Source organism: Gnatocerus cornutus, chromosome 5 (genome assembly GCF_029298725.1).
Source record: "Gnatocerus cornutus isolate USDA-ARS CGAHR chromosome 5, icGnaCorn1.1, whole genome shotgun sequence".
NCBI classification, from domain to species: Eukaryota; Metazoa; Arthropoda; class Insecta; order Coleoptera; family Tenebrionidae; genus Gnatocerus; species Gnatocerus cornutus.
Window position 1 is genome coordinate 19,308,222 of NC_142237.1, and position 22,444 is coordinate 19,330,665.

Here is a 22,444-nt window from a genome sequence, read left to right on the forward strand (position 1 = left end):
CTGAGTATGCAATTGTGTCATCAATTCTGTGGAAATCGAACAAAAAGTGCTCTAAGATGAATTAAGTGCATTCTTTTTTATCACTGACATTCTTTAAAGATGATTGATTGGGAAAAAAATTACTAAACTGTCCCAGTTTTTGCGATATAATTTATAATCTGTCAACAAATTATGCCATAACACAACATTTCAGTTCGCAAATGAAAACCCACATAAAACATTGGAAATTTCAGGTTGTTATAACTTTTATTGTCAGGAATCAACTTTAATAATAGCCACCGATAAGGGGATTACATTTTTTCTTACTTAGATTTCTTAGTACTTAATGATAGTGATGATATCAATAACGTTAATGACACGTTCTTATCGCGATTACAGAGAAGAATTGCTGAACAATTTATCACTTAGTTTATCGCTAAAATATCTGAAATGTTTTGTTGAGCTGACTGATGTGACAGAAATTTCAAGTTATTGACGCAACTGCTGCAAATCAATCTGAAGTCAAATATCGCCGATTTCTCTTTAATTTTTAATTTTTTTTTCCCGCCATTATTGAACTGATTTGATTGGTAGTTCTGTTCCTTTCCACCAATTATCATTCAAGAAATTCAAAACGAGTGGAAATTGTATTAAAAGTCATCTGTCACCTGTCGTCATGACAAGTAAACATAACCTAAAGCCGGACTGTTAGTGTTTTTCCGCGAGTCTTCTCCAGTTCTTCCATAAGCGATGCATTTGTTGCGTCGCCAGAATCCAGGTTTGACGGGTTTCGCCCCTGTCAACGTCCACTTGATTGATACTAACTTGTATCTCGGCACTTTGGGCGCCGCCACAAGTCTTAAGACTTTGGAAAGGTACAAGATAACTCATATTTTGACAATCGAAGATGCACCTCTTCCTGATTTTATCCAACGTTTGGAACATATTACTACAAAGTTCATCCAGCTTTCAGATCAACCCAAGTCTGATCTCCTCAGTCACTTTGAGGATACCTACAATTTTATTTGTGAGGGTGTCTCAAAGGGGGCTGTCTTGGTCCATTGTTTCTTCGGTGTATCAAGAAGCGCCACCGTTGTCATTGCTTACATGATGAAAACCTACAAGTTATCAGACCAGGAGGCTCTGGAAAGGGTGCAGAAGAGTAGAAACCAAGTCTACCCTAATGCAGGGTTTATATGTCAACTCGGTTTGTACTACAAAATGGGGTACAAACTTGACTCCCAAAACCGCGAGAATAAATTGTATAGATTGAGGGCCGCCGCTGAACAAGTTAGGAAGTTGAAAATTGTACCAGAAGCATATTTGGATGTTATCAAACCTAATCCAGGTTTGAACCAGAATCAGGTTTCTTGCCAGTGCAAGAAATGTGGGCGCGTCCTGGCGTCTGATCTGAATGTGATTCCGCACAAATATAGAGAGGAGTGCAAGAAAACGTACTTTTTGGAGCCTCTAGCATGGATGAAGGTAACAGAGAGTGTGGGAAGAGATCTGCATTGCCCAGGGTGCGGGAAGATTGTCGGGGGCTTCAACTGGCTTGCTGGGTACCGATGTGCGTGCGATTTTAAAATGGCACCAGCTTTTTATCTGAACCCGTTGGAAATCAGCGTTAAGAAGAATACAGTGAAGTGATAAATAATATCAAAATGATTAATGTAACCCATGTGATTATTTATGTGATGCAATAAAGAGAGCTATATTTGACGGTTAAAATTCATTATCCCACTCCGGGGGCACTTGTCTCCCAAAATAGTGTACATCGACATTCGTCTTCAAGTTGGGACGAAACGGCGCTGGTAGTTTTCCTCGTTGGAGAGACTCCCATGGAAACTCATCGAACCATGCGTGGTCCTTAACATCCCTAATTCCCCCATTGAGACACCCCAACCTCTGACAAGGCGTGGACTTGCATAACTTCTTAACCAAGTCCTCTGCTGTTGTTGTTACCTGTACCGGAAACTGCACGTCTTCGATTCCTTTCAAAATCAACTTGTACGTCTTCATGTGGCTAACGTCTTGATTCCGGAAGGGCGTATATCCAACCAAGAGTTCGAAAATGAAGATCCCCAGAGCCCAGAAGTCTACTCCTTTGTCGTGGCCTTCGTTGAGGATGACTTCCGGAGCGACGTATTCGGGAGTCCCCACAAAAGTGTACGTTTTTTTGAACGACTTCTTGATCATTTGAAGCTGCTTGGCGAAACCGAAATCGGTGAGCTTCACGTAGCCTTTGGCGTCGATGAGGAGATTTTCCGGTTTGAGATCCCTGTAGATAATTCTGTGATCGTGAAGGTAATCAAAGGCCTCTACGACGCAAGCTGCGTAGAAACGTGCAACTTTCTCGTCGAAACAACAAGGACGTTGCCTGTGAAGATGGCTCCATAAATCTCCTCCAAGACATGGCTCCAAAAGGAGATGCAAGAATTTGGTATCTTGGTACGTTCGATACAAGCGCACGATGAAATCATTCTTGCACGATATTTGTGGGTTTTCCTGGTGGTTGAGGGTTTTCAACGCAAAAACGAGCTCCTTCTTCGAGGTGTGTTGGACGAGTCGCACTCTCTCGCCAAGAGCAGCTATAAAATTGAAATCTCCCATAGCCAAATCGGTATGTTCTAATATTTCCTCTATGGGTTTGTACGGATGCACTTGGAAGTTAATGCTGAAACAGTCGGGGATGTTGCCGAAGTGCGCAATGAACTCTTTGCGGGCTAAAATGAGGCACTCGGTCCCCGGAGCGTCGGCAGTAACTGTCGCTTTTCTCTCCTTCTCCTTCAGGAGAGCTAGCTCGCCGAAGAAGTTTCCTCTGTAAAGTCTGTCGATGCGACCCTCGCTGGATTTGCTAACAGTGACAGAACCGGCTTTGATGATGTAGAATTTATCAGGCTGCTTGTCCCCTTCTTCTACGATTTTGGTCCCCGTGGCAAAAAACTCCAACTTCAACAACCTTGCCACCTCCTCCAGAACCTCCCGGGGGACACTGTTCAATTTGGGAACTTCTTGTAAAAACTGCACCATCGCTTCGCAGTGGTCAATTTCCGAGCGGATCATTAGGTGTTTAAAGACCACGCGGTCAAGAATCCAGACTCTTCCTGAAGTTTTCGAGCGAATGGTCGCTAATCTCTTTGCGTTGTACAAGAGAGCCAACTCCCCGAAAACGCGTACATCACTGAAGGTAGTTACAACTTCCCCGCTTTGGATGACTTCATACAGCCCCGTTATGGAAACGTAGAGATGGGAGCCGTCTTGGTCTCCTTCTTTGATGATGACTTGGTGAGGTTGCACCGTTTCAGGATACATGCAGTCGATGACATCTTGCAGCTTCTTGTTTTGAAGCAAACTACACAAGAAGTCGTTGTTTTCGATGGCGGAGCGAATAAACATTTCGTCTCTGCAAAATTAGACTTAGAACAGTTGCGGCAATCGGCGGACTTACTCTTTCGTTTTGGGGTGCTTCGTGATTGTAGCGATGATATTTTCATCATAATCGAGGTGTTGGGAGGCCACCCCCGGGCGCCGGTGCTCCAAATTTTTATTTTTAACAGGGCTTGCGCGACGAAACAGCGTTTTCATCATTTTGTTGACTGGTTTTGAAAATTGTTTTGAAATTCGGGAGATTAGCGGCTATGATTTATGGTTTTAATCTCTTATCGGGGAGGAAGTCCTTCGGAAGGGCCGACAGTGGTCCAATGTCCCGGTTTTTGTTGGTGTTGAGCACGAAAAATAGGATTTGGTTTCGTGTTGGAAAAGTAAACAATTTATTGGAACCAACACAGATTTTGCAAATTTTGAGACTGCAGTAAATCTGGATTGTTTTTCTCTTGACTAAATCCCTAATAAGCTAATTGATAAAGAGATTAGTTTGGAATCGGGTCAAAAACGTGAAATTGATTGATTGATTGATTAATTTTTTCAATAGAATGAAATAAAAAAAATGGATTATGGCATGTCAGCGCCAACCCGTTGATGTTATGCAACCAATAATACATCACGTTTTCTGCGGGTTTTTTGTGCTCTTCGGCTTCGGCAGAATATTTCTGCGATACTTAACCCAAACTGTTATATGTTTACACTTCTGAGTCCACTTTCTCCATTCGAAATATCGCCCAACATGTACCAAACACCAGTATCGATTTTGCCACATGTTGGGCGCCACTGACCCGCACGTTTGTGTTGTGATATCTCGTGTTGTCCTCCCCCATGGAGCCTTTCGCTGAATACGAAAACGTGCAAATCGACGAAGTCTGCAGAATCTGCCTCACCAAAAAAGACCAAATGCATCTAATCTACGAAGCGGGCCTAGCCGATATGCTTTTAGAGTGTGCTTCTGTCCAGGTAAACAAACCTCAATGAAACCGCAAAAGTAATTTTTTCTCCAGGTTACCCCCGAAAACGGCCTCTTCAACTTTGTCTGCACCCACTGCCAGAACGAAGTGAGTCGGTGGTACGTTTTCAAACAACAAGTCGTTCGGTCTTTTGAAATCGGGAAATGGTTGTTGAGTAAAAAGCAGAAAACTGAGGAAAAAACAGATTTTGAAATTATAAATTGTCCTGTTGACTTCCCAGATCCTCCTGAAGTGGTAGAAAGACTCAGCGACCTTCTGGAGAAACCAGTCTTTGACTGTGTTCCTTCAGAAGACACGGCGAAGAAAAAAAAAGCACCGGAAGACTTACAGTGTAAAACCTGCAACAAGCAGTGCAGCTCAACAAACTCTTACAATAGACATATCAAAACTCACGACGATACGAGACCTTTCGTGTGCTGTAAATGCGATAAACCGTTCAAAACCTCGCAAGTTCTTTCAGAGCACATGAAGCGGCATTATGACGACAGACGGTACCAATGCGAACTTTGCAACCGAAAGTTTTACTCTAAGGCCAGTTTGAACGACCACACAAGGAGCCACACGGGGGAAAAACCTTTCAAATGTGACGTTTGTGGGCGAAATTTCGGTACCAAGGCTATCCTAAGACAACACATGGCGGTAAGGCCCCGCGTCGTGTACACCAGAAGCTTTTACACCTTTTTCAGGTGCACATGGTGCGAGAAAAGAAGTTTCAATGCAAAATCTGCAACAAGTTCCTCCTCTCGGCCGGAAGTTTAGAAACCCACGTGAAGAAACACAGCGGTGTTAAACCGTTTTCGTGCTCTGGTTGCGAGAAGAGGTTTTTTACCAAAGAGGCGATGCAGCGCCACTTCAGTGCCATCCATGACACGGATAATAACTTCCTCTGTAATGTCTGCTCAAAGGTGTGTTCTACTAAAGTTCACCTCAACAACCACATGAAGAAGAAGCACTTGGGGTTGGGGAAACCGTTGAATGCCGTGTGCTCCGAGTGTGGAAAGCAGTGCGGTTCCGCCGCAGAGTTGAAAGTCCATGTAAGAGTCCACACTGGAGAAAGACCTTTTGTTTGTGATATTTGCAACAAGAGATTCATCGCCAAAGGGAATTTAAACTCGCACAAACAGAGACACACGGGGAAAAAACCCTTTTTGTGTAACCACTGCGGGAAGGCTTTCGGGGAAAAATCCACCCTGAAGGTCCACGAAAGGATACACACAGGGGAACAACCCTACAAGTGCGAAATTTGTGATAAAGCGTACGTGCAGAGTAGCGCGTTGAGGACGCACATGAAGACGCATTGGAAACAATAAAACTTTACATTCCAGACTTTATTATAAAACTCCTTTTCACTCCGTCCGCGTGCTCCTCCCCACAGTCTTCGGCATCTTCTTATTAGTCGAATCTTCCAGTTCCTTCTGCTTGTAGTAGTGGGGCGCCACTTCCAACAACCATTTGCTTTCAATCTCGATGACCTGTCGCATGAACTCTTTCGTGGTGAACACAAGCTCGTGGTACAACACCCATCGTGGTAAATCTTCAAACAGCGCGCTGTTGGGGTGTATCGTCACGCTCTAAAACATGGGTTAGTACCATGGGGTTGCATGGGTTAGCCTCACCTGGTTGTGTTTCACAGTCTTGTAACTACCGCCTTTGGAGAGACGCGCGATGTGGTAAAAGTAACCAGCAGTTATGGCTTTTTTGATGTCTTGAGCTTCGTTGACGTTGGAGACCATGTCGATTTCCACTCGTTGCATCAGACCGACTAGTTGCTCGCGGACGTCTCTGGAGCGTTTCATGGACCTAAAATGTTTAATATTTTACTCGTACGAGTTGGTAGCACTGTTATATTACCTGTATTGTATAAAGTTCTCATAGCACCACTGGGTGGAGTAGTCTGAGTCCCTCCACTGGTTATAAACATTCAGTAAACTCAAATGATCCCCTCCAATGTGGTTAAAGTTTTTCCTGGCGGTGTCGGCATGAATGATCTTGTCCTTCGGCCTGTAGAAAATAGCCCCGTTGACTGATAGCATAGCCGCGATCGTCACGATTTCTTCAGAGCATTTGTACTTTTCCGACGCTAGTAGCATTTTTGCCATCATCGGATCCACGGGGAACTCCGCCATCCTCCTCCCTAACTTCGTCAATTCTCCGTGATGATTCAACGCCCCCAAAGCGTACAACTGTTCCAACGCCAACACGAGAGTCTCATGCGGCGGTGGATCAAGAAAATCAAAATGCACCAAGTCGTTAATCCCAAGAGCCTTCAACATCAACACCGCGTTCCCCAGGTTGATTCTTTGGATCTCCGGAATTGTGTTGTCTTCGAGTTCGTGTTTGTACGACCACGCGGTGTACAACCGAAAGCACTTCCCTGCAGCGACTCTCCCAGCCCTTCCAGCTCGTTGATTAGCTGATGCTTTGGAAATGGGGACGACAATCAAACTCTCCATCCCCGTGCGGGAGTTAAAATGGTTCTGTTTCGCGAATCCCGGATCAATGACGTAGATAATATTGTCGATTGTAAGAGAAGTCTCCGCGATGTTCGTGGCGAGGACGACTTTCCGGGCGCCTGGAGGCGTCTGCTCGAAAATCTTCGCTTGCATGTCACTGGGTAAATTAGCATAAACCGGTAAAATAATCAGTTCTTTGACTTTGGAGCCGAGGCGGCGAACGCGGTCTTGTAACAACTCCTGGCAGGTCTCAATCTCATCCTGACCAGTCAAGAAGACTAAAACATCCCCCAGAGGTTGCGTCGCGTGGATTTGCAGGACCGAAACCACGCAAGCATCCACGTAGTCCGCTTCAGGGGCCTTCGTGTAGTAGATATCAACAGGGAAACGGCGACCGGGGATACGAAAAATCGGAGCGTCGTCGAAGAACTCTGAGAACTTCTGCGCGTCTAAAGTGGCGCTTGAAATCAACAGTTTCAAGTCGGGGCGGAACCTCGCGATGTCTTTAACTAACCCGAAGAGGATGTCGGTGTGTAAAGTCCGTTCGTGGGCTTCATCAATGATCATGACGCTGTACGACTGCAAATCCGGCTCTGATAAAAATTCCCGATGTAAAGTTCCGTCGGTCATGTACTTGATGAGCGTTCTTTCAGAGGTGCAGTCTTCGAATCTAATCGCGTAACCCACTTCGTTCCCGAGCTTGACGCCCATTTCTTGGGCTACTCGCGCCGCGACGGACATCGCGGCCACTCTTCTGGGTTGGGTGCATCCAATTTTCTTACTGTCGTTGGTAAAACCGGCTTCGTGGAGGTACTGAGGGATTTGGGTGGTTTTCCCCGAGCCGGTTTCACCCTCGATGATCAAAACTTGGTGTTCTTTCACAGCTTGAATAAGGTCGTCTCTGAAAGGGAAAACTGGGAGACTCTTTTTGGTTTCCTCAATGTCTAACATTCGTTTTTCCTTTTCGCTGAGAACAGGTTCCTTTTTTACTTCGTCAGAACCGGGCATTCGTAAAATTTGGATAAAATCGATTTGGTCCTCTAAAACCAGCTCATATTCTTCTTTGTTCGCCGAGGCGTTCTTAGCGCCGAATTTGAAGACAGCGGACGCCATTTGGTCCTTTTCCCATTTCTTCTGTTCCGACTGGGGGACTTTCTCAAGATCATCAACTTCAACATAGTCGGCAGTGGAGCCTTTCCCCAGGTCCCGGGGCATGTGGTATCTCTGCACCCTTTCCAACTCCCGAGCTTTTTCATGTTCTTGCGCCAGTCGTAGAAGCTCTTTCTTGCGGTCGCGCTCCTTCTTCTCGCGGGACGACAAACTAAAAAACAATCAGATTTTGCCAATCTCACACAGAAAACTTACATGTCCTCCTCAAAGAGATATTCATCGTCCGCAATGTCTTCTTCCAGCTCCGCGATTTTATCCTCCTTTCGCTTTTCCAGGTATTTTCTCCGGGACTGCACCCGCAGCATTGGTATCATTTTTTCCTTGTCTTCAGCTTCCATTTTGAGTCTCCTGGCGGCTTCTTCGTAAGCTCTGCGCTCAGAAGCTTGGACAATGTTTCTAGTCTTGGCCTCATCTCGCTTCTTGAGCCTACTCGCGAATTCATCGCGTTCTTTGAGGTCTTTTCTTCTAGCCTCTTCCTCACTGTCCACAGAGTCAGAGCCTGAGCTTGACTCGTAGCGCTTTCGACGTCTTTTTTCTTTGGAACTCATTCTGTTTAGGCACTAACGACACGAACTTAAACGTAATTGTTTATTTATTTGGACGAATAAAAACATAACCTAATTGTTATGTGACAGTCCAAGTGTCAAATTTTGACGTCGAGAATTCCACGCTAGTTCAGTGAGCGCGTCATGGTATTGGTGCAATTACGAATTTGGGGCGGTGCAAATTAAGTGGGAGCCAATCATATTAAAGAAATTTTAAAACACTCGGGTGTGGTTAAAAACCCGACTTCGGCAACTACAACCGATGTACTTAAGGGTCTACGCTACGCATATACCCGTATATGGCTTACGATTTTTCGTTTTTGAAGCGCATTTTGGACTTTGAAAAATCGCTCGACCTCTGTATGTATGCGTCTCAGGTAGAGCTATGGAGGTGACATCTTCGAATTTTGAAAAAGTGAAAAATTTGACTTTAATTAATTAAAAACTGAAATTCCCATTTTTCGTTTTTAAGGAATATGAAGCAACCTACGAAGTTAAAAAAAATACCAACATGTGGAGAATTAAAACCTCTATGGAGGTGACATTTTTGTTTTTGTCATTATGCTATAATTTTGAAGTTATTAATAAAAAAACAAATCAAAAATAGGCAACCAACAGTACAACTAACGCAAATCTTCTTATGCAAATCTCATGATTTACGACCGCTCACTAGGGGGTCAGTGACGTTCCGCCCAATTGTAATAAACTGCTGTCGGGTAAAAGTAGGTAAAGACCCAACTCGCTCTCGGCAACAAACATCGAAGGTACTTGTAGCAAGTGAATTGAGAAATAATATTTTTAAACTGTAATATAATTCACTGTTTTCCACACCACCCTTGGGGTACAGAGAGACGGCGCGTTTTTTTTTTAGTGCTCTCCCCAATAGGCCTACTACACTCTTTTGACTCTAACTATAAAACTACTTTATTTTAGAAATGACAATCCGGACATTTGAACGAACATAATTTATAAGTCTTTCTTTAAAATTCTTCTAATCGTTTGTTCTCGGCTAACTCTAGAATCTATTATTTCAGGAAGTAAGGCATTCATATAAAATTTTTCCAAATGGGAAACCATAAATGTATTCCAAAAATCATTGTCTCTCTCTACAATTGTATATTTCAAATCTAGTTTTGTATAAACTACAAAAAAGCATCTATCCCGTTTAGTAATATGCAGCTGACCTTGAATTTGATACATATAATTATGGGACCGTTTTAATTCTATTGTACCTTCGTTATTAGGATTAATTTGACAGAAATCTATAAGTTTCTCGTTTACCGCTCTTTCAATGGTGCTGTTTCTTGCTGAATAAGGACATTTAATTTCAATTATCGCATCAGTTCCAATTAACCCATCAGGGGTGGCGCCTAAAATTTTTTTATCATCGTCTATAAACAAACCGCAATTTTGAACTTTTAAACCCGTGATTTCCATAAATTTATTTGTGGCTTTTTCTTCATTATCAACTCCGTATTGTAATGCATTCGGTAGTTTTTTTGACCTCACACCAGAACCATATAACAATGACTTTACCGTGTTTGACGTGTCTGTTCCGTCTCTCATTTTACAAATTTTTCCGAAATTACTCGCTGTCAATCTAATTTGCCGTTCTTTGTTCCATTCATCGCTATGCCGCTGCTGAACTGTTTTTCTTTCAATATCTAAACCATTGGCCAATGACAGCTCATTTAAAAATATATTTTTTCTTGTTTCGTACTCCTCCAATAATATGTCCGGAACTACTTCGTTGGATTCTGAGTTTTTGTTACACGCACCATAATCCGAATCTGCACTTTGTAATCTAACATTAATTTTTCTACCATGCTTTTTCTTCTTTTGTTTTAATTTATGTTCCCGAAATTTATTAACGTATATTCCCGGAGTATCAAATCCCGCATTGTTTTTTAAAAATTTATATACAAAAGTATGATCACTATTAAAATTCAATGCTGCCGCATAACATCTCCCTTGGTAAGACCCGGCAAGAGAAAAGTTAATTCGTTTCCCACCTACAAATTTATTAACGACAGAATTGAAACATTCCACTATGTTATTATCCACGTCGTAAAGTAAACTAACTGACAAATTCGCGACTCTATTTAATGCAGGTAAAAATATATCGTACAGAAAAAATTTCTAACTTGAAGGTCTGTTCTGGGAATTTTTGAAATTTCGCGCAATTTTGTACAATAATTTCTTAAAACATGATTTCTACACTCAATTTTTTGAATAAAATATGTTGGTCCATATAGTCTTGCTGCTTGAATTTTCTTATACACACTACTGTCTCCATCACCGATAATAAATTTAAATCTTAAATTATGCATCTGAACAGACTTTTTAAAAGCCTCTAAAATAACACCTGCCTCCATTGATGTGGATGATTTTTTCCAATTTGCAAAACATTTATGGCGGGGCACTGATTTCTTATCAGTCTTGAATCGTTTACAAAACTTGCATAATTTATTTTTAACAGCCACATATAAAATTTTTTTGGTTCTCGCACCGATTACACATCCAACTCCCGATAAAGCATTATAATTAGACTTATAAGAACGCTTGGACCATGCTCCATCAACAATTACAGTAATAAAAGGTACCCCATCAGCATCAATATCACCTAATTCCACCGCTAATTTACTTTCTTCTTGTCCAGCAGATAGCATTTCATCAATAGCCAATGTTTGTGTTTTTTCAAAAACTTTTCTTTCCGTGTTAACGTATTTTTTAGAACTCATTTGTGGAATATCTAAAGCGGCACAAAATTCCGTTAATTGCGCATGACCCCCACCTACAGCAACATTTCCGCAAACAATAGATTCATTAATTTCACATCTAGCATTTTCTGGTTCTGAACTGAAAGTATCTACAATTCTACACACGTTACACTTATACGTAAATATACTTTTTAAACCTATTCGTTTTTCCGCAATTATATCAAAGTTCTGAAAATTGCAATTAAATTGATCGTGTTTTAAATTTTTTATAGTATTAAACAAATGATTTATATCTACAATTCTACGACCACTGAGAGAAAAATTTGTATTATTGGAAACATTTTCTATTTCAAAGACATCGTCCGATAACTCTGACTCAAAACCGCTATTTACATTTTCACTTTTGGAACTCTTTCTAACATTTTTCCATAACCGCTTCGCAATTTGCTTTCTACTTTTTCGTTTAACTGATGTGCTTACATGATTTATTGAACCGTTCGCCATTGTAAAATAAAATAATTAAAAGCAAATAATAATCTAATCTAAAAAACAAAAATTTGCCAGCAACGATAAACACTCTCTATATCTGTAATAAACAGCAATTCTGATACAAGCAACTCACCCACTTTGAACAACAAAACTCACTAAAGAGATTTAGAAAAGTAAATTGATTCAGAAGTCGAGCACAGTCAAAAACACAAGTGTTCACAGACTGAAAGAATTTAAATATTTTTTTTCAAGATATTTATACATAGGGCTTTCATCCCTTTATTTGTTGTTGTAGTGGGATAAAGAAGTGGGGCTATCACCCTCTAAATGTCTTTTTCTAAGTAGGTAAGCTAAGAAACTCAAATTCGTTTTTAATTGCTTTTGGATGATTGGAGTTTAGGGATTTGCAATATTTTCTTGAAATGGAAATTATGGTGTTAATCTCGGGATTTTTTAAAGCAAAACATTTTTGAAAGCAAATTGTCTTATTGGTTAAGTGTAAAATCCACCGGTAGCAGGTAGCTTATTAGAGATGAGGATTTTTATGTAAAATTCGTACAATTAAAGACACAAGTGGATACAGGTTTTTAAAAAATAGTTTTTTGCATAATAACATTAAACGACAATTTTGCTTTTCCTGTGTGGTTCTGACTTAAAAAATATTAACCAATATAGAAACTATGATAATTTAAAATGTTAAAATTGTTAAAAATGAATTAGGGAACTATTTTTATTGATTATCGGGATGTATTATGAAGAGTTAATTTTTAAATCACAGAAAACAACAAAATAAAAAAGGCCCAAAAACTCATGTGTCAGGTAAAAGGTTTGGTTAAAAAAAATTAAATGCGTTTTTCTCAAATAAAAATAATAAAATAATAAGTAATTTTAAACTTTCCCCGGCGACCAGTGAGGAAAAATTTCGGACTACATTTACGAAAATTACATTTTTCAATTAAAAAACATTCTGCCATTACGTACTATGGAAACTGGAAATTTGCGGATTTTATACATACATTTTCCATTAATTGAAAAAAAAAATTACGCCCGTAAAATTTTTACCTACTAGAAACAGAAATTTCACGGGCTCAAAACGCAGAGAAACTCAAATCCTGATATTTAAACTCATCTTTGGTCCAACACGAATTTATTGTTCCAACCGCTGGGTTTCTTAGGAAATGTGCAGGTCAAGCGACCGTTTCCATAAAGTTTATGATCCCCTCATTACCAAATCCTCGGTAATCCCTTTTGGCAGCTGTCAATCAAAGGTGTTGTTAAAGTTGCATACTTTTCAAACAGAAATTTTCGGGCAGGCTCGTAGACCCTTAAATACCGAAGAGTAAATCACATGTTGGGTTTAAAATTTGTTTATTCGAAATAACGTAAAATCTACATCGTATTTCCACATTTTTTACATACAGTTTTACTACTAAAGATCACAGTTTCCAATTCCAAGGAATACAGACAACTCCATCTGATAAAACAGAATAATAAGTTGCGATATTTAAGTGTATTCCTCTGAGAAATTGTCGAATTACATCTTTTTTCTCCAACAGGTGTTCACAGCATTTAATCATGACGTCTGGTGTCACATTGTCGTCTTTTTGAAGCGCAAACAATTGAAATTCGGTAATACATTGTTTTTTAAGAGACCGTTCCACATGTTTATTACTGAAACGCAAAGAAGTCAGAGAAAAAGAAAACAATGAAATTAGGTCTCTCACTTTGTGTAGACTTGCGCCTTTTCTTTAGCTTCCTCTAGATTTTTTGTAATGAAATTGACCAATAGGAAGCCTGGAATAGAAGAGGGGACTATAAACTGTCCAGTTGGGGACACCATAACAGGGCCAGCTTCACTAAAAATTGGGAGTAAAATATCTATAAAACGAAAAAATATGATTTGTTACGTCTCTACTACGATTTCGTAGTCTTCTAACGTATTTGGCCATTGCTTAGGGAAGCCCCTTCTGCCTCTATAGTCGCTCAAAGAGGTTGTAATTTGCTGCAAATTTCGCTCATATTCTCCAGCAAGAACTTTGGGCATGAATTTCCTGCAAGTCATACATCAGAGCTGACTTCATTTAAACTCGATTTTTTTACCTTCTGCCTACTTTAATGCCTCTTAAAACTTGAGAAACTGACTTTTCAAATCCGGGTATTCTAAATAACGTGGCGTCGTATTTTTTCACATTTTTAATAAGCTGAAATTAGAGATGAAAACTGCCGTGTGTCTAAACTCAACTTACATCCAGCCAATTGTGTCTAACTTCTCCACTGTTTAGCATGATATGTCCTTCTAGACTTATCCCTGTAAAAGGGGCGAAAACGAGCGTGCGCCCCCTCAAAACGTGCATAACTTCAGGATGTTGCTCAGCCAAAGCCATGAAACTTTGCAAGCAACCTCTGAAATGCGTAACGTTCCACCCGCAGTCCCAACGAACTTCAATGAGCTTCCATTTTTGTGAAATTTGATTGCGTAAGCGGTCCACTTCTTCCCTCAGAGGTCTGTTTGCTTCCAACTTCTCCAAGGCACTTTCGTAGTTCTTAGCGAGCCAATTTCTCAGTCTCAGCGCTTCTTTCGCTTCGTTCATCTTTCGCCTCATGACAATGGGACCAAAAACCGGATCATTCTCGTTAACTTTGGAAAAATCAATATTACTGGCGTTAATTCGCACGGTTTCTTTAACTTCCGGAGGCTTTGGAATCTTGTCGACATATTCCGTCGGCAGGTCGCACGTTTTGAGTATTTTCAGCACAGCCTCGCGAACGTCGCGTTCTCGCAGATCTATTCTGATAAGTCGAAATGTTCCTATTAAGAAGTTGGGGTCAAAATTGTGACTTTTTCGAGCTCAATAATACGAACATTTTACCTTCTTCACATTTTTTATCACGGAGGTAGAATTGAAGATTCGTGGGTTTGATCGAACGCTTCGCCTGGAGCATCTCAATAATTGAACTAAGTTGTTTGAGGGAATTCTCATTTATGGCCTAAAAAAAATGAAAAAGTCAAAATCATGGGTGGTAGCACTGCTTACCCGTTGAATGGGGTACTGGCCGAAAAGATCCGGGTGGACATTGAAATAAAAGGGGCGGAGGGCTGTGGAGACTTCGGTGGTCGTCAACTGACGAATGCATGTGACGAATTTTTGGTGGACCTCGCCGCTGAAAGGAAATTTTGTGGGTTTTCTTACCACTTTTTAGAGACAGTACTCACTACATTCGCAGAGAGTGCAGCATTTTTGAGAAATGAAACGATCATCGTCCAGTGACGCAATAGTTTGAGGTTATGTTTTTGATGTTTACAACAACTGTCAAACAAAAAGTCGGGGATATTCAAATCAGAAAAGGAAAACCAGCTTTTATTCTCAATTTCTTATTCAAATTTAATAAATTCAAATTATTTTGTAATAACCTAGCGATAACCATTCATTTTGATAGAATTGCACGAGCGTTAACGCTTAAGCAAACTTGGGGTTTTTGCTTTCTTGGGTTGGATTTTGAGGTTATGTCCAATCAAAACAAACGTCAAGGAAACATTTTATTTATCAAACGCAATTTTTAAAAATGAAACGTTCCATCGAATCCACCGATATTCCTCAGCTCTTTCGGGATGACAGTGAACCAGACTCCAAAGGTGAGCTCCATGCTATTAAACGTTCCATTCATGCAGTTTTTCAGTGGTTTTGGTGGAAAGAGAGAAGCACCCCCTTGGAGTTTCCTTGGTAAGCCCCGTCGCAGTGGCTAAGAAGACATTCTCAGATTCTATGGAGTTGTCAGCAGGTGCTTCTCATGTAATGTTCACACTAAAAATAGTTTACTGGTAGTAAAACGATTCTTAGGTCTCCAACGCTATCCAAGCAAATGCGAGAAACAAATTAGATATTATTGGAAGACAGGTACGAGGCACTGTCATAGGAACAGACTAAAAATCTGTTTTAGATGAAAAATTTACAAGATTTGATGGTGGATGTCTTTGAAGAGACTAAACTTAGCATAGATCTTCACAATGTCGCCTGTAACTTTGTGAAGAAGCCTGGAAATATTTACCATTTATATGAACGACCATCAGGACAGAGATACTTTGGAATGTTATCTCCAGAGGTGAGGATTCACTTGTCAAAGAACTTTAATATTATTCTTTTGTAGGAATGGCAGACTGTTCCTCACAGTTACCTGGGGAGTTTTTTGCTTGAGGCTGACTCAAGTTGGACCCCTGCTAAACTTCTCAATGGTAAATACCATGGAATCAACTTTTTAAGAGAAATGTTTGGGATGCCCCTGCAGGCTCTCAGTTAACTGTAAGTGGTCCAAATTAAGAACATCTTGTATATAACAGTGTATTTTTTAAAATTAACAAGACTAAGCAACAATCTTCGGCTTGTAAAAGTTTAAAACCAGCAGTCCTCCACTTGAACACATTGGTACAATATATAGCACAAACAGTGTACCAATTGAGCTGATAACTAAACTTTATCACAATTTCTTCTAAACAAAACTAGCAGAGTTGCGTCTTTACTATGTTACGTTTACGCGATGAGCTAGAAAGTGCGATTAGAATAAAATAAAGTCACTTTGAATACTTACAATTTTTCGGTAACCTCAAGGACTCGTTGTCGTTGATGGTAACTTCATAGGGTTGTTCCCGATAATTGTAAATCACATGTAACATTTTATCTTCGCCTATCGCCGGATCAAAAAATCCCGGTAATTGACTCTAAAATCGGGAATTATTGGGGCTCAATTAAAACGGATGTTACCTTGGTGTTCTCGTGCATCACAAGTTTGCTGTCTTTGACTATGCACTGTATAGGAATCGTGACATCAACTACTTCGCTTGTGATCTCATGATCGCCAGTTTCGTTAGGATCTTAAAGGGAAAAATTCTCAAATGAAGCTTACAGACACCAACAGACCTGTTGAGATTTTCCCGTAGATCGCCTTTATGATGACCAATCCTTTTTTCCTTTCTTCATCCTCTTTAATCCTTGTATACGTCGCCGTCATCAAATCCTGAGCTGCCTGCGCTTCCTTCCGTTTCTCCAGAAGCTTGTTGAAATTATTCTGCCTTTGTTTCTCGACTTTTTTCGCCTTCTGCTCTTTGAGGAAGGGCTCAACGAAACCTTTTTTAACTACTATATACACTATTAAGGGCACTGCTGTGGCGTAAAAGACAGGCGATGGCATTATCTCTTCACAGAGGTGAATAGGGAAATTGTAGACCTGATTGGCTCTTGTTAAACGAATCTTTAATTTCACTCCCGATGGGACGCCCACTGTTACAGCAAAAGACAGGTTACTGTGTTTTGATATTTTCTTCTCAGCTCCGTATTCTACGACGCCCCCAAACGTGCCGGCTCTACAACGGTCCTTTAAGTACCACAACGTGGAGTCATCATACTTACTTGATGGAAATCTTCAGTTTCAGCTCCTGGCTTAACATTTTCCGAGTGTAATTCAAGGAAATGTAAGAGTGCGGAAGCCCCACTTGTATGGACAGATTGTAATGATTGAACTCTAAAAACGAGGCGTTAAAACCATTTAAAACCGCGGACTAGTATTACCAGTATCCCTGACTATGGACGTGGAAACTATACTCCTAATCCCGCCCTGGTAACTCAAGTACCCCACAGAATGTTTATCGATTTGCATCGCCAGCGCTACAAAAACCTCTTAGTGAAAGAACACAATACGGTTAAACATACTTGACATGACTCCCGGTCGAATTCCCTCAGGAGTAAACTGCAGGACTGCGCCTCCGTTCCAGAAAAACCTCTTAGTTAAAGTCCTAAACCCCTTGAAGGATATTGACGGTCCACTGCCTGTAAAAACCCACTAATAAACTGTTTTTGCAATCGTATCAAGTACCGGCAGCCATTTCAACTTCCGCCCAACTTTTATGGGAGTAGATGTGCCTCCAGCTGAGGTTGACTGCGCCGCCTCCTGTCCCATTTTGGGTCTGCAACTGTCCCGATAACGTACAAGTGTCTTTCTGAGTCAAAGGAAAATCAACGGACTGTGAAAATTGCATGGAGGAAACCTCAATGTTGGGGACTCTTTGAAAGATGTCTCTGCAACACAAAATTAGTTTTTGCAACCGTGAATGGGGCACTCACGGTTCGAATTCGTCGTCAAGAAACTCGTCTTCGTAAGGGTTGAACAAATCGGTGGCGTTTATTACAACGGTTACGTTCCCATGGGGGTTTGTTCTCTGCTGTTTTCTCCTTTCTGCTCTCTCCTCTGCTAGCTGTTCATACTCGGCTCTGATCTCCGCAGGGGTTTTAGTCCTTTGAACGATCTCCCACCCTTCAGTTTCCAAGCCTTTCATACCGAGGGAGTCATAGATAGCCCTTCTGTGGGGGTCTGAGAGGACCTCATAAGCTTTTTTGGTTTTATTGAATAAATTTTCAGCCTTTGTCTTGAGTTCCGGGTCCACATGCTTGTCCGGATGGTACATACGGCTGAGGCGTCGGTACGCATTGTTGATTTCCTCCCTTGTGGCCTAGAAGAATTTTTTAAATTCACATGACAGGGAAGTGACTTTGAGGTTAGAATTTTCTAAGCGCTCAAACTTGTGAACTTCAGTAAGAAAAATGGAGAAAATTATGAAAATTTAATCTACCTCTTTGGGGACATTCAAAAATGAGTAAAAATCCTCTTCTATCACGTTTTCTTCGTCCGAATCCACATCCATGTTTAGTCCAACACTGACTTGTCTTTGCCTCTCTGGTCAAAGATTTTTGGTTACGTCAGTTGCACGATTTGAAGAAATTCCATAAAGAGCGACAGAATGCGCTAATTCAACAAATCATGCACTAATTAATTATAAACGAAAAAAATAAAGCCGCAAAACGTTTAGTGTTGCTTTTATTGTAAAATTACGTGATTAGTTATGCAACCCAGAATACACCTGTGCGTGGAATTTGCCCCTAATTTCTCCAACTTGACAGTTTGTCACCGCTGCCAACACACCTACGTCAAAAACCCTGTGGTGTTTGACACGTTGAGGTTATGCGTTAATTTAAAAACCAAATCAAACAAACGATGTCTTCGCGGTCCGAGTCGGACAGCGAGTCTAACCGGAGTGGTAGCCCCATAAACCACGGTCCTGCCCCCACTCCCGGGCATGGTCTCGACCGCTCCCCTTCGAATTCGCCCCAATACGCAAGATCTCAAGACGCCAGCCCTGAAAGAGCAGGCAGTCGAGCCTCCCGTTCCCGTTCACGCTCCGGAAGCCCCGCATCGAGTGCCCGCTCTAGATCAGGTTCCGCTGAATCAAACAAATCAGCGACTTCTCACAGATCATCCAGGAAATCAAGATCTAGAAGTCGCTCGCAGAGTGCCGGGTCAGCCTCAGGAGGGTCACATAAATCGCAGAGATCGGGATCTGAGTCCCCCGCGAGGTCCCAAAGATCGAGATCTAGTAGCGGTGGCTCGAAGAAATCCAGATCTAGATCTGGAAGTGCGGCGAGTAATAAATCAAAATCCAGGTCTAGATCGGGGAGTCCGGGGAGCAACAAGTCTGGATCTAGATCTCCATCGAGGTCAAGGTCGGGATCGGCCAGTCCCGCGTCAAACAGGTCGAAATCGGCGGAGTCCAACAGGTCTAAGAGTGTGGAATCCAATCGGTCGCAGCGGTCACGATCACGGTACCGTCAATTTCATTTAATAACAGAAAAATTAACAAATTTTGTAGCTCCAGGTCCCCGTCACAGGAGAAGGGCGCAGCGTCTCGGGACCACAGCAGGTCCAACAGCCCCAATTTACAGATAGACGAACCGGGGTCCCCTGCCAACAGTGAAAAGAGAAAAAGGGACAGTTCTGAGGAACCCTCCGTGAAAAAGAAGAATCGTATTATAACATCCGACAGCGAGGACGAAGAAAAGAAAGAAGATAAAGGTAAACACAGGCATAGTTCCACTCTCTTCATGTTTTAATTTTAGAGGTCAGCGCTGCCGCTATCTTCGGTGACGCCGACGACATCAGCAGCGAGGACGAACGAGACAAAGCGGAATCCGAGCACGAAGCCGCAAGAAGCGAAGGTGAAGGACGCCGATCTGAAGAGGAAAACGAGGGGAGACAACCAGAAGAAGTAACTTGTCCCTCTTTTCCGAAGAGTCACTACAATTTTTTTACAGGATGAAGAAAAAGAAACCGAGCCTGAACCAATTCCAGAGACGCGAATTGACGTGGAAATTCCCAAAATTAGCTGCGATCTCGGTCGCGATATTCACTTCGTCAAACTTCCCAACTTCTTATCTGTTGAAACGAGACCGTTCGACCCCGAGACCTACGAGGATGAAATCGACGAAGAGGAGACGTTGGACGAGGAAGGTAGAGCCCGCTTGAAACTCAAAGTAGAAAACACGATAAGGTGGAAAGAAGTGGTTGATAAAGAGGGAAATATGAAGAAAGAATCGAACGCGAGATTGGTGCGCTGGTCGGACGGCTCCTACAGTTTACATCTCGGGTCTGAGATCTTCGACGTGTACAAGCAGCCGCTACAGGTTGGTGGATTCGATTAGCGACTTTGTTTGAACACGCGGTATTGCAGGGCGACCACAACCACTTGTTTATACGTCAAGGAACGGGTCTTCAAGGCCAAGCTGTCTTCAGGACAAAGTTGAGTTTCCGGCCGCATTCCACAGAGAGTTTCACGCACAGGAAGATGACGTTGTCGTTGGCAGATCGGTCACAGAAAACCTCAGGGATCAAGATATTGTCGCAAGTGGGGGCCGATCCTGATCACGATAGGAAAAATCTTCTCAAGGTGATGGCGAAGTGTTTTCTTACTGGTAGTCATTGTTGTTTGTAGAAAGAGGAAGAGAAGCTACGACAGACTGTGAGGGCGAGTAAGCCGAGGACGAGGAAAGGGGACAGCGGAACGAGGTCTCACAACAGCAGTGTGTATAGAGAGGAGGAGGGCAGTGATGAGGAAGGCGCGATTTCGCTGAACGCCATCAAGAATAAGTACAAGTCGGGAGCGGCGGGGGCAGCGAAGGGTGGAGCGATTTACTCGTCGGACGAAGAAGGCTCGGATATAGAAGCACGACGAGCGAGGAAACTTGATAAAGCGAAAGTTCTGAAGGATTCAGAATCCAGTGAAGACAGCGACTGAAAGAATTCGAGACAATTAATTATAGGCTTGATTTTCATTCAGTTCTTTTATTGATTCCTAATTACTAATTATCAAAAAATTAATACTAATATCGTTGTTTCAGAGTTAAACTGTGAAAAACAAAATTTTTTGTATTCACATAATTTGCACTATCGTGAGATCAGATCATTAATTCTATTGTTTGGGCTTGTGGACCTTCATATGCGTCGCTAGCGTCCCACTCTGCGCAAACGCCTGTCCGCAAACACTACAAATGTATGGTCTTTCCCCCGTATGCGTCCGCATGTGCTTCTTCAGAGTCCCTCTTACCGCGAAACATCTCCCGCATTCCTTACAGGAGTAGGGCTTTTCCCCACTGTGTATCCTCATGTGTATCACCAGCCTCCCACTCTGATTAAATCTCCTATGGCAAACTTTACATTCTACCGGTTTCTCCCCCGTGTGAGTCCGAATGTGAGCCGACAAGTATCCAGACTGCGGGAAATCCTTCCCACAAATCTTACAAACGTGAGGCCTTTCCCCTGTGTGGATCCTCACGTGAGTCATTAGAGTCCCCGGAGCGGCAAAACTTTTATCACACATTTGGCACTTGTACGGTTTTTCACCTGCAATCTTAAATATGAGATAAGAATTTTAAAGAAGTTGTGGACAGACCTGTGTGTATAAACGAGTGGATTTTCAGATACGACATCTGACCGAAACCTTTCCCGCACACGTTGCATAAAAACGGTTTCTCGCCCGTGTGGATGAGCTTATGACGTTCTAAATTGCTGTGGAATCTAAACGTTTTGTTGCAAACGTCGCAAGTTCGAGGTAAATTGCGTTTTTTCGTTATCCCGGTCTTCGAGCGACGTTTCTTGGGCTCATGGGAGGCTTTGTGTTGCTTGAGCAGGTTTTGCGTTTTAAATCTGAGAAGTATTAAATGAGAGGACATGGGAGATTATACTTACTCCTTTTCACAGATTTCACATTTGAAGTTCTTCCCGTGGATGTTAGCCATGTGTTTCCAGTACGCTGCTAAACCTAGACACTCTTCTTTGCACTCTTCACACTTGTAGGATTTCTTCTTTCTCCCATTTTCTTGAGACTGTGTTTCCCCAGTGTTCTCATCACTACTTTTTGAGCTACCTTCATCGCAGACTTCATTCTCGTCATCCCAATTCGTGACACCTTCAACGCTCGCTTTTGGATCGTCGCAAGAAGCCTCAAAGCTCCTCAAAGTGTTGTCAGAGTTCTCACACATTCTCTTGAAGCAGAACGCTTTTCGCAGTTCATTAACACAGCTCGTGCATATGTTTGGGGGTAATCCATCGTCTTGGTTCACCTGCAAGCTGATTTATTACCACTAGAACGTAAATTTTGGGGTGAACCACCGTCACTGAAGCACACTCCATTAACATGTCACACAAAGCGACGCTTTGGTCCATTACTTGTTCGATGTGAAACACTGATTCTGTGTTGGTGGCCTGTCCTAGACAAGCCCTGCACACGTTTGGGGCCATTCCTGTTTTCGTGGGACATAACCTCAACTTTGGAATGTCAACAAACCTGACAGTTCGGTTTCTACTAGACTTGTGAAATACCGCAAACGCGGGGAAATTTGAATGAGACA

At 41.9% G+C, this 22,444-nt stretch overlaps 8 protein-coding genes and 1 pseudogene across 9 annotated transcripts; 4 read left to right on the forward strand and 5 right to left on the reverse strand.

The window, feature by feature from the left end:
• The first annotated feature begins 440 nt into the window (after window positions 1–440).
• LOC148175497 (dual specificity protein phosphatase MPK-4 pseudogene) lies at window positions 441–1,701 on the forward strand (annotated as a pseudogene).
• On the reverse strand, window positions 1,663–3,916 carry LOC148175498 (cGMP-dependent protein kinase, isozyme 1-like). The gene is made up of 2 exons (XM_088036372.1): window positions 3,431–3,916; window positions 1,663–3,385 (listed from the first exon to the last, which is right to left on the reverse strand). The coding sequence occupies exons 1-2, from the start codon at window positions 3,568–3,570 to the stop codon at window positions 1,705–1,707; spliced, it is 1,821 nt and encodes a 606-aa protein (XP_087892498.1). The 5' UTR covers window positions 3,571–3,916; the 3' UTR covers window positions 1,663–1,704.
• Window positions 3,917–4,031: 115 nt separating this feature from the next.
• On the forward strand, window positions 4,032–5,666 carry LOC148175499 (uncharacterized). Its single transcript, XM_088036400.1, has 3 exons — window positions 4,032–4,329; window positions 4,374–4,979; window positions 5,027–5,666. The coding sequence occupies exons 1-3, from the start codon at window positions 4,195–4,197 to the stop codon at window positions 5,648–5,650; spliced, it is 1,365 nt and encodes a 454-aa protein (XP_087892526.1). The 5' UTR covers window positions 4,032–4,194; the 3' UTR covers window positions 5,651–5,666.
• On the reverse strand, window positions 5,654–8,634 carry l(2)37Cb (DEAH-box helicase 16 lethal (2) 37Cb). The gene is made up of 4 exons (XM_088036348.1): window positions 8,159–8,634; window positions 6,192–8,114; window positions 5,957–6,140; window positions 5,654–5,911 (listed from the first exon to the last, which is right to left on the reverse strand). Exons 1-4 carry the CDS (start codon window positions 8,509–8,511, stop codon window positions 5,687–5,689), a joined length of 2,685 nt encoding a protein of 894 aa, XP_087892474.1. The 5' UTR covers window positions 8,512–8,634; the 3' UTR covers window positions 5,654–5,686.
• Window positions 8,635–13,068: 4,434 nt separating this feature from the next.
• On the reverse strand, window positions 13,069–15,021 carry LOC148175501 (T-cell activation inhibitor, mitochondrial). Its single transcript, XM_088036395.1, has 8 exons — window positions 14,932–15,021; window positions 14,753–14,879; window positions 14,588–14,705; window positions 13,964–14,526; window positions 13,818–13,918; window positions 13,625–13,768; window positions 13,442–13,573; window positions 13,069–13,388 (listed from the first exon to the last, which is right to left on the reverse strand). The coding sequence occupies exons 1-8, from the start codon at window positions 14,952–14,954 to the stop codon at window positions 13,154–13,156; spliced, it is 1,443 nt and encodes a 480-aa protein (XP_087892521.1). The 5' UTR covers window positions 14,955–15,021; the 3' UTR covers window positions 13,069–13,153.
• A 179-nt stretch (window positions 15,022–15,200) lies between these two features.
• Window positions 15,201–16,147, forward strand: LOC148175502 (uncharacterized protein C1orf50 homolog). 2 transcript variants are annotated; one of them, XM_088036510.1, is made up of 6 exons: window positions 15,201–15,351; window positions 15,396–15,508; window positions 15,557–15,613; window positions 15,657–15,818; window positions 15,864–16,015; window positions 16,076–16,147. In XM_088036510.1, the coding sequence occupies exons 1-5, from the start codon at window positions 15,282–15,284 to the stop codon at window positions 16,011–16,013; spliced, it is 552 nt and encodes a 183-aa protein (XP_087892636.1). In that variant the 5' UTR covers window positions 15,201–15,281; the 3' UTR covers window positions 16,014–16,015; window positions 16,076–16,147. The 2 variants fall into 2 exon arrangements, with proteins under 2 accessions (XP_087892636.1, XP_087892635.1); XM_088036509.1 differs by having other exon boundaries at window positions 15,864–16,089.
• LOC148175503 (dnaJ homolog subfamily C member 11) lies at window positions 16,041–18,613 on the reverse strand. The gene is made up of 10 exons (XM_088036382.1): window positions 18,337–18,613; window positions 17,831–18,216; window positions 17,583–17,785; window positions 17,420–17,536; window positions 17,279–17,374; window positions 17,120–17,231; window positions 16,631–17,073; window positions 16,475–16,584; window positions 16,302–16,431; window positions 16,041–16,255 (listed from the first exon to the last, which is right to left on the reverse strand). The coding sequence occupies exons 1-10, from the start codon at window positions 18,406–18,408 to the stop codon at window positions 16,233–16,235; spliced, it is 1,692 nt and encodes a 563-aa protein (XP_087892508.1). The 5' UTR covers window positions 18,409–18,613; the 3' UTR covers window positions 16,041–16,232.
• A 56-nt stretch (window positions 18,614–18,669) lies between these two features.
• Window positions 18,670–20,869, forward strand: Atu (Another transcription unit). The gene is made up of 6 exons (XM_088036370.1): window positions 18,670–19,363; window positions 19,411–19,613; window positions 19,658–19,806; window positions 19,853–20,221; window positions 20,269–20,484; window positions 20,530–20,869. The coding sequence occupies exons 1-6, from the start codon at window positions 18,759–18,761 to the stop codon at window positions 20,830–20,832; spliced, it is 1,845 nt and encodes a 614-aa protein (XP_087892496.1). The 5' UTR covers window positions 18,670–18,758; the 3' UTR covers window positions 20,833–20,869.
• Window positions 20,864–22,395, reverse strand: LOC148175505 (uncharacterized). Its single transcript, XM_088036437.1, has 4 exons — window positions 22,206–22,395; window positions 21,783–22,156; window positions 21,487–21,740; window positions 20,864–21,437 (listed from the first exon to the last, which is right to left on the reverse strand). The coding sequence occupies exons 1-4, from the start codon at window positions 22,332–22,334 to the stop codon at window positions 21,007–21,009; spliced, it is 1,188 nt and encodes a 395-aa protein (XP_087892563.1). The 5' UTR covers window positions 22,335–22,395; the 3' UTR covers window positions 20,864–21,006.
• Window positions 22,396–22,444: the final 49 nt, after the last annotated feature.

What these genes read in the sequence shown, in the direction of transcription:
- LOC148175498 (XM_088036372.1), bottom strand. Translation starts at nt 3,570, where the DNA reads ATGATGAAAACGCTGTTTCGTCGCGCAAGCCCTGTTAAAAATAAAAAT. An exon ending in AAGCACCCCAAAACGAAAGA is followed by an intron (nt 3,386 to 3,430) that starts GTAAGTCCGCCG and finishes CTAATTTTGCAG; the next exon opens with AGACGAAATGTTTATTCGCT.
- LOC148175499 (XM_088036400.1), top strand. Translation starts at nt 4,195, where the DNA reads ATGGAGCCTTTCGCTGAATACGAAAACGTGCAAATCGACGAAGTCTGC. An exon ending in TAGAGTGTGCTTCTGTCCAG is followed by an intron (nt 4,330 to 4,373) that starts GTAAACAAACCT and finishes TTTTTTCTCCAG; the next exon opens with GTTACCCCCGAAAACGGCCT. An exon ending in TCCTAAGACAACACATGGCG is followed by an intron (nt 4,980 to 5,026) that starts GTAAGGCCCCGC and finishes CACCTTTTTCAG; the next exon opens with GTGCACATGGTGCGAGAAAA.
- LOC148175501 (XM_088036395.1), bottom strand. Translation starts at nt 14,954, where the DNA reads ATGCTGCACTCTCTGCGAATGTA. An exon ending in TTAGACACAATTGGCTGGAT is followed by an intron (nt 13,919 to 13,963) that starts GTAAGTTGAGTT and finishes CTCTAATTTCAG; the next exon opens with CTTATTAAAAATGTGAAAAA. An exon ending in GGCATTAAAGTAGGCAGAAG is followed by an intron (nt 13,769 to 13,817) that starts GTAAAAAAATCG and finishes TATGACTTGCAG; the next exon opens with GAAATTCATGCCCAAAGTTC.
- LOC148175502 (XM_088036510.1), top strand. Translation starts at nt 15,282, where the DNA reads ATGAAACGTTCCATCGAATCCACCGATATTCCTCAGCTCTTTCGGGAT. An exon ending in CAGTGAACCAGACTCCAAAG is followed by an intron (nt 15,352 to 15,395) that starts GTGAGCTCCATG and finishes GCAGTTTTTCAG; the next exon opens with TGGTTTTGGTGGAAAGAGAG. An exon ending in TAGATATTATTGGAAGACAG is followed by an intron (nt 15,614 to 15,656) that starts GTACGAGGCACT and finishes AATCTGTTTTAG; the next exon opens with ATGAAAAATTTACAAGATTT.
- LOC148175503 (XM_088036382.1), bottom strand. Translation starts at nt 18,408, where the DNA reads ATGGATGTGGATTCGGACGAAGAAAACGTGATAGAAGAGGATTTTTAC. An exon ending in TCGACCGGGAGTCATGTCAA is followed by an intron (nt 17,375 to 17,419) that starts GTATGTTTAACC and finishes AGGTTTTTGTAG; the next exon opens with CGCTGGCGATGCAAATCGAT. An exon ending in AAACTGAAGATTTCCATCAA is followed by an intron (nt 17,074 to 17,119) that starts GTAAGTATGATG and finishes GGACCGTTGTAG; the next exon opens with AGCCGGCACGTTTGGGGGCG.
- Atu (XM_088036370.1), top strand. Translation starts at nt 18,759, where the DNA reads ATGTCTTCGCGGTCCGAGTCGGACAGCGAGTCTAACCGGAGTGGTAGC. An exon ending in AGGGGAGACAACCAGAAGAA is followed by an intron (nt 19,807 to 19,852) that starts GTAACTTGTCCC and finishes ATTTTTTTACAG; the next exon opens with GATGAAGAAAAAGAAACCGA. An exon ending in ATAGGAAAAATCTTCTCAAG is followed by an intron (nt 20,485 to 20,529) that starts GTGATGGCGAAG and finishes TGTTGTTTGTAG; the next exon opens with AAAGAGGAAGAGAAGCTACG.
- LOC148175505 (XM_088036437.1), bottom strand. Translation starts at nt 22,334, where the DNA reads ATGGCCCCAAACGTGTGCAGGGCTTGTCTAGGACAGGCCACCAACACA. An exon ending in TGTGAAATCTGTGAAAAGGA is followed by an intron (nt 21,741 to 21,782) that starts GTAAGTATAATC and finishes AATACTTCTCAG; the next exon opens with ATTTAAAACGCAAAACCTGC. An exon ending in CCACTCGTTTATACACACAG is followed by an intron (nt 21,438 to 21,486) that starts GTCTGTCCACAA and finishes TTAAGATTGCAG; the next exon opens with GTGAAAAACCGTACAAGTGC.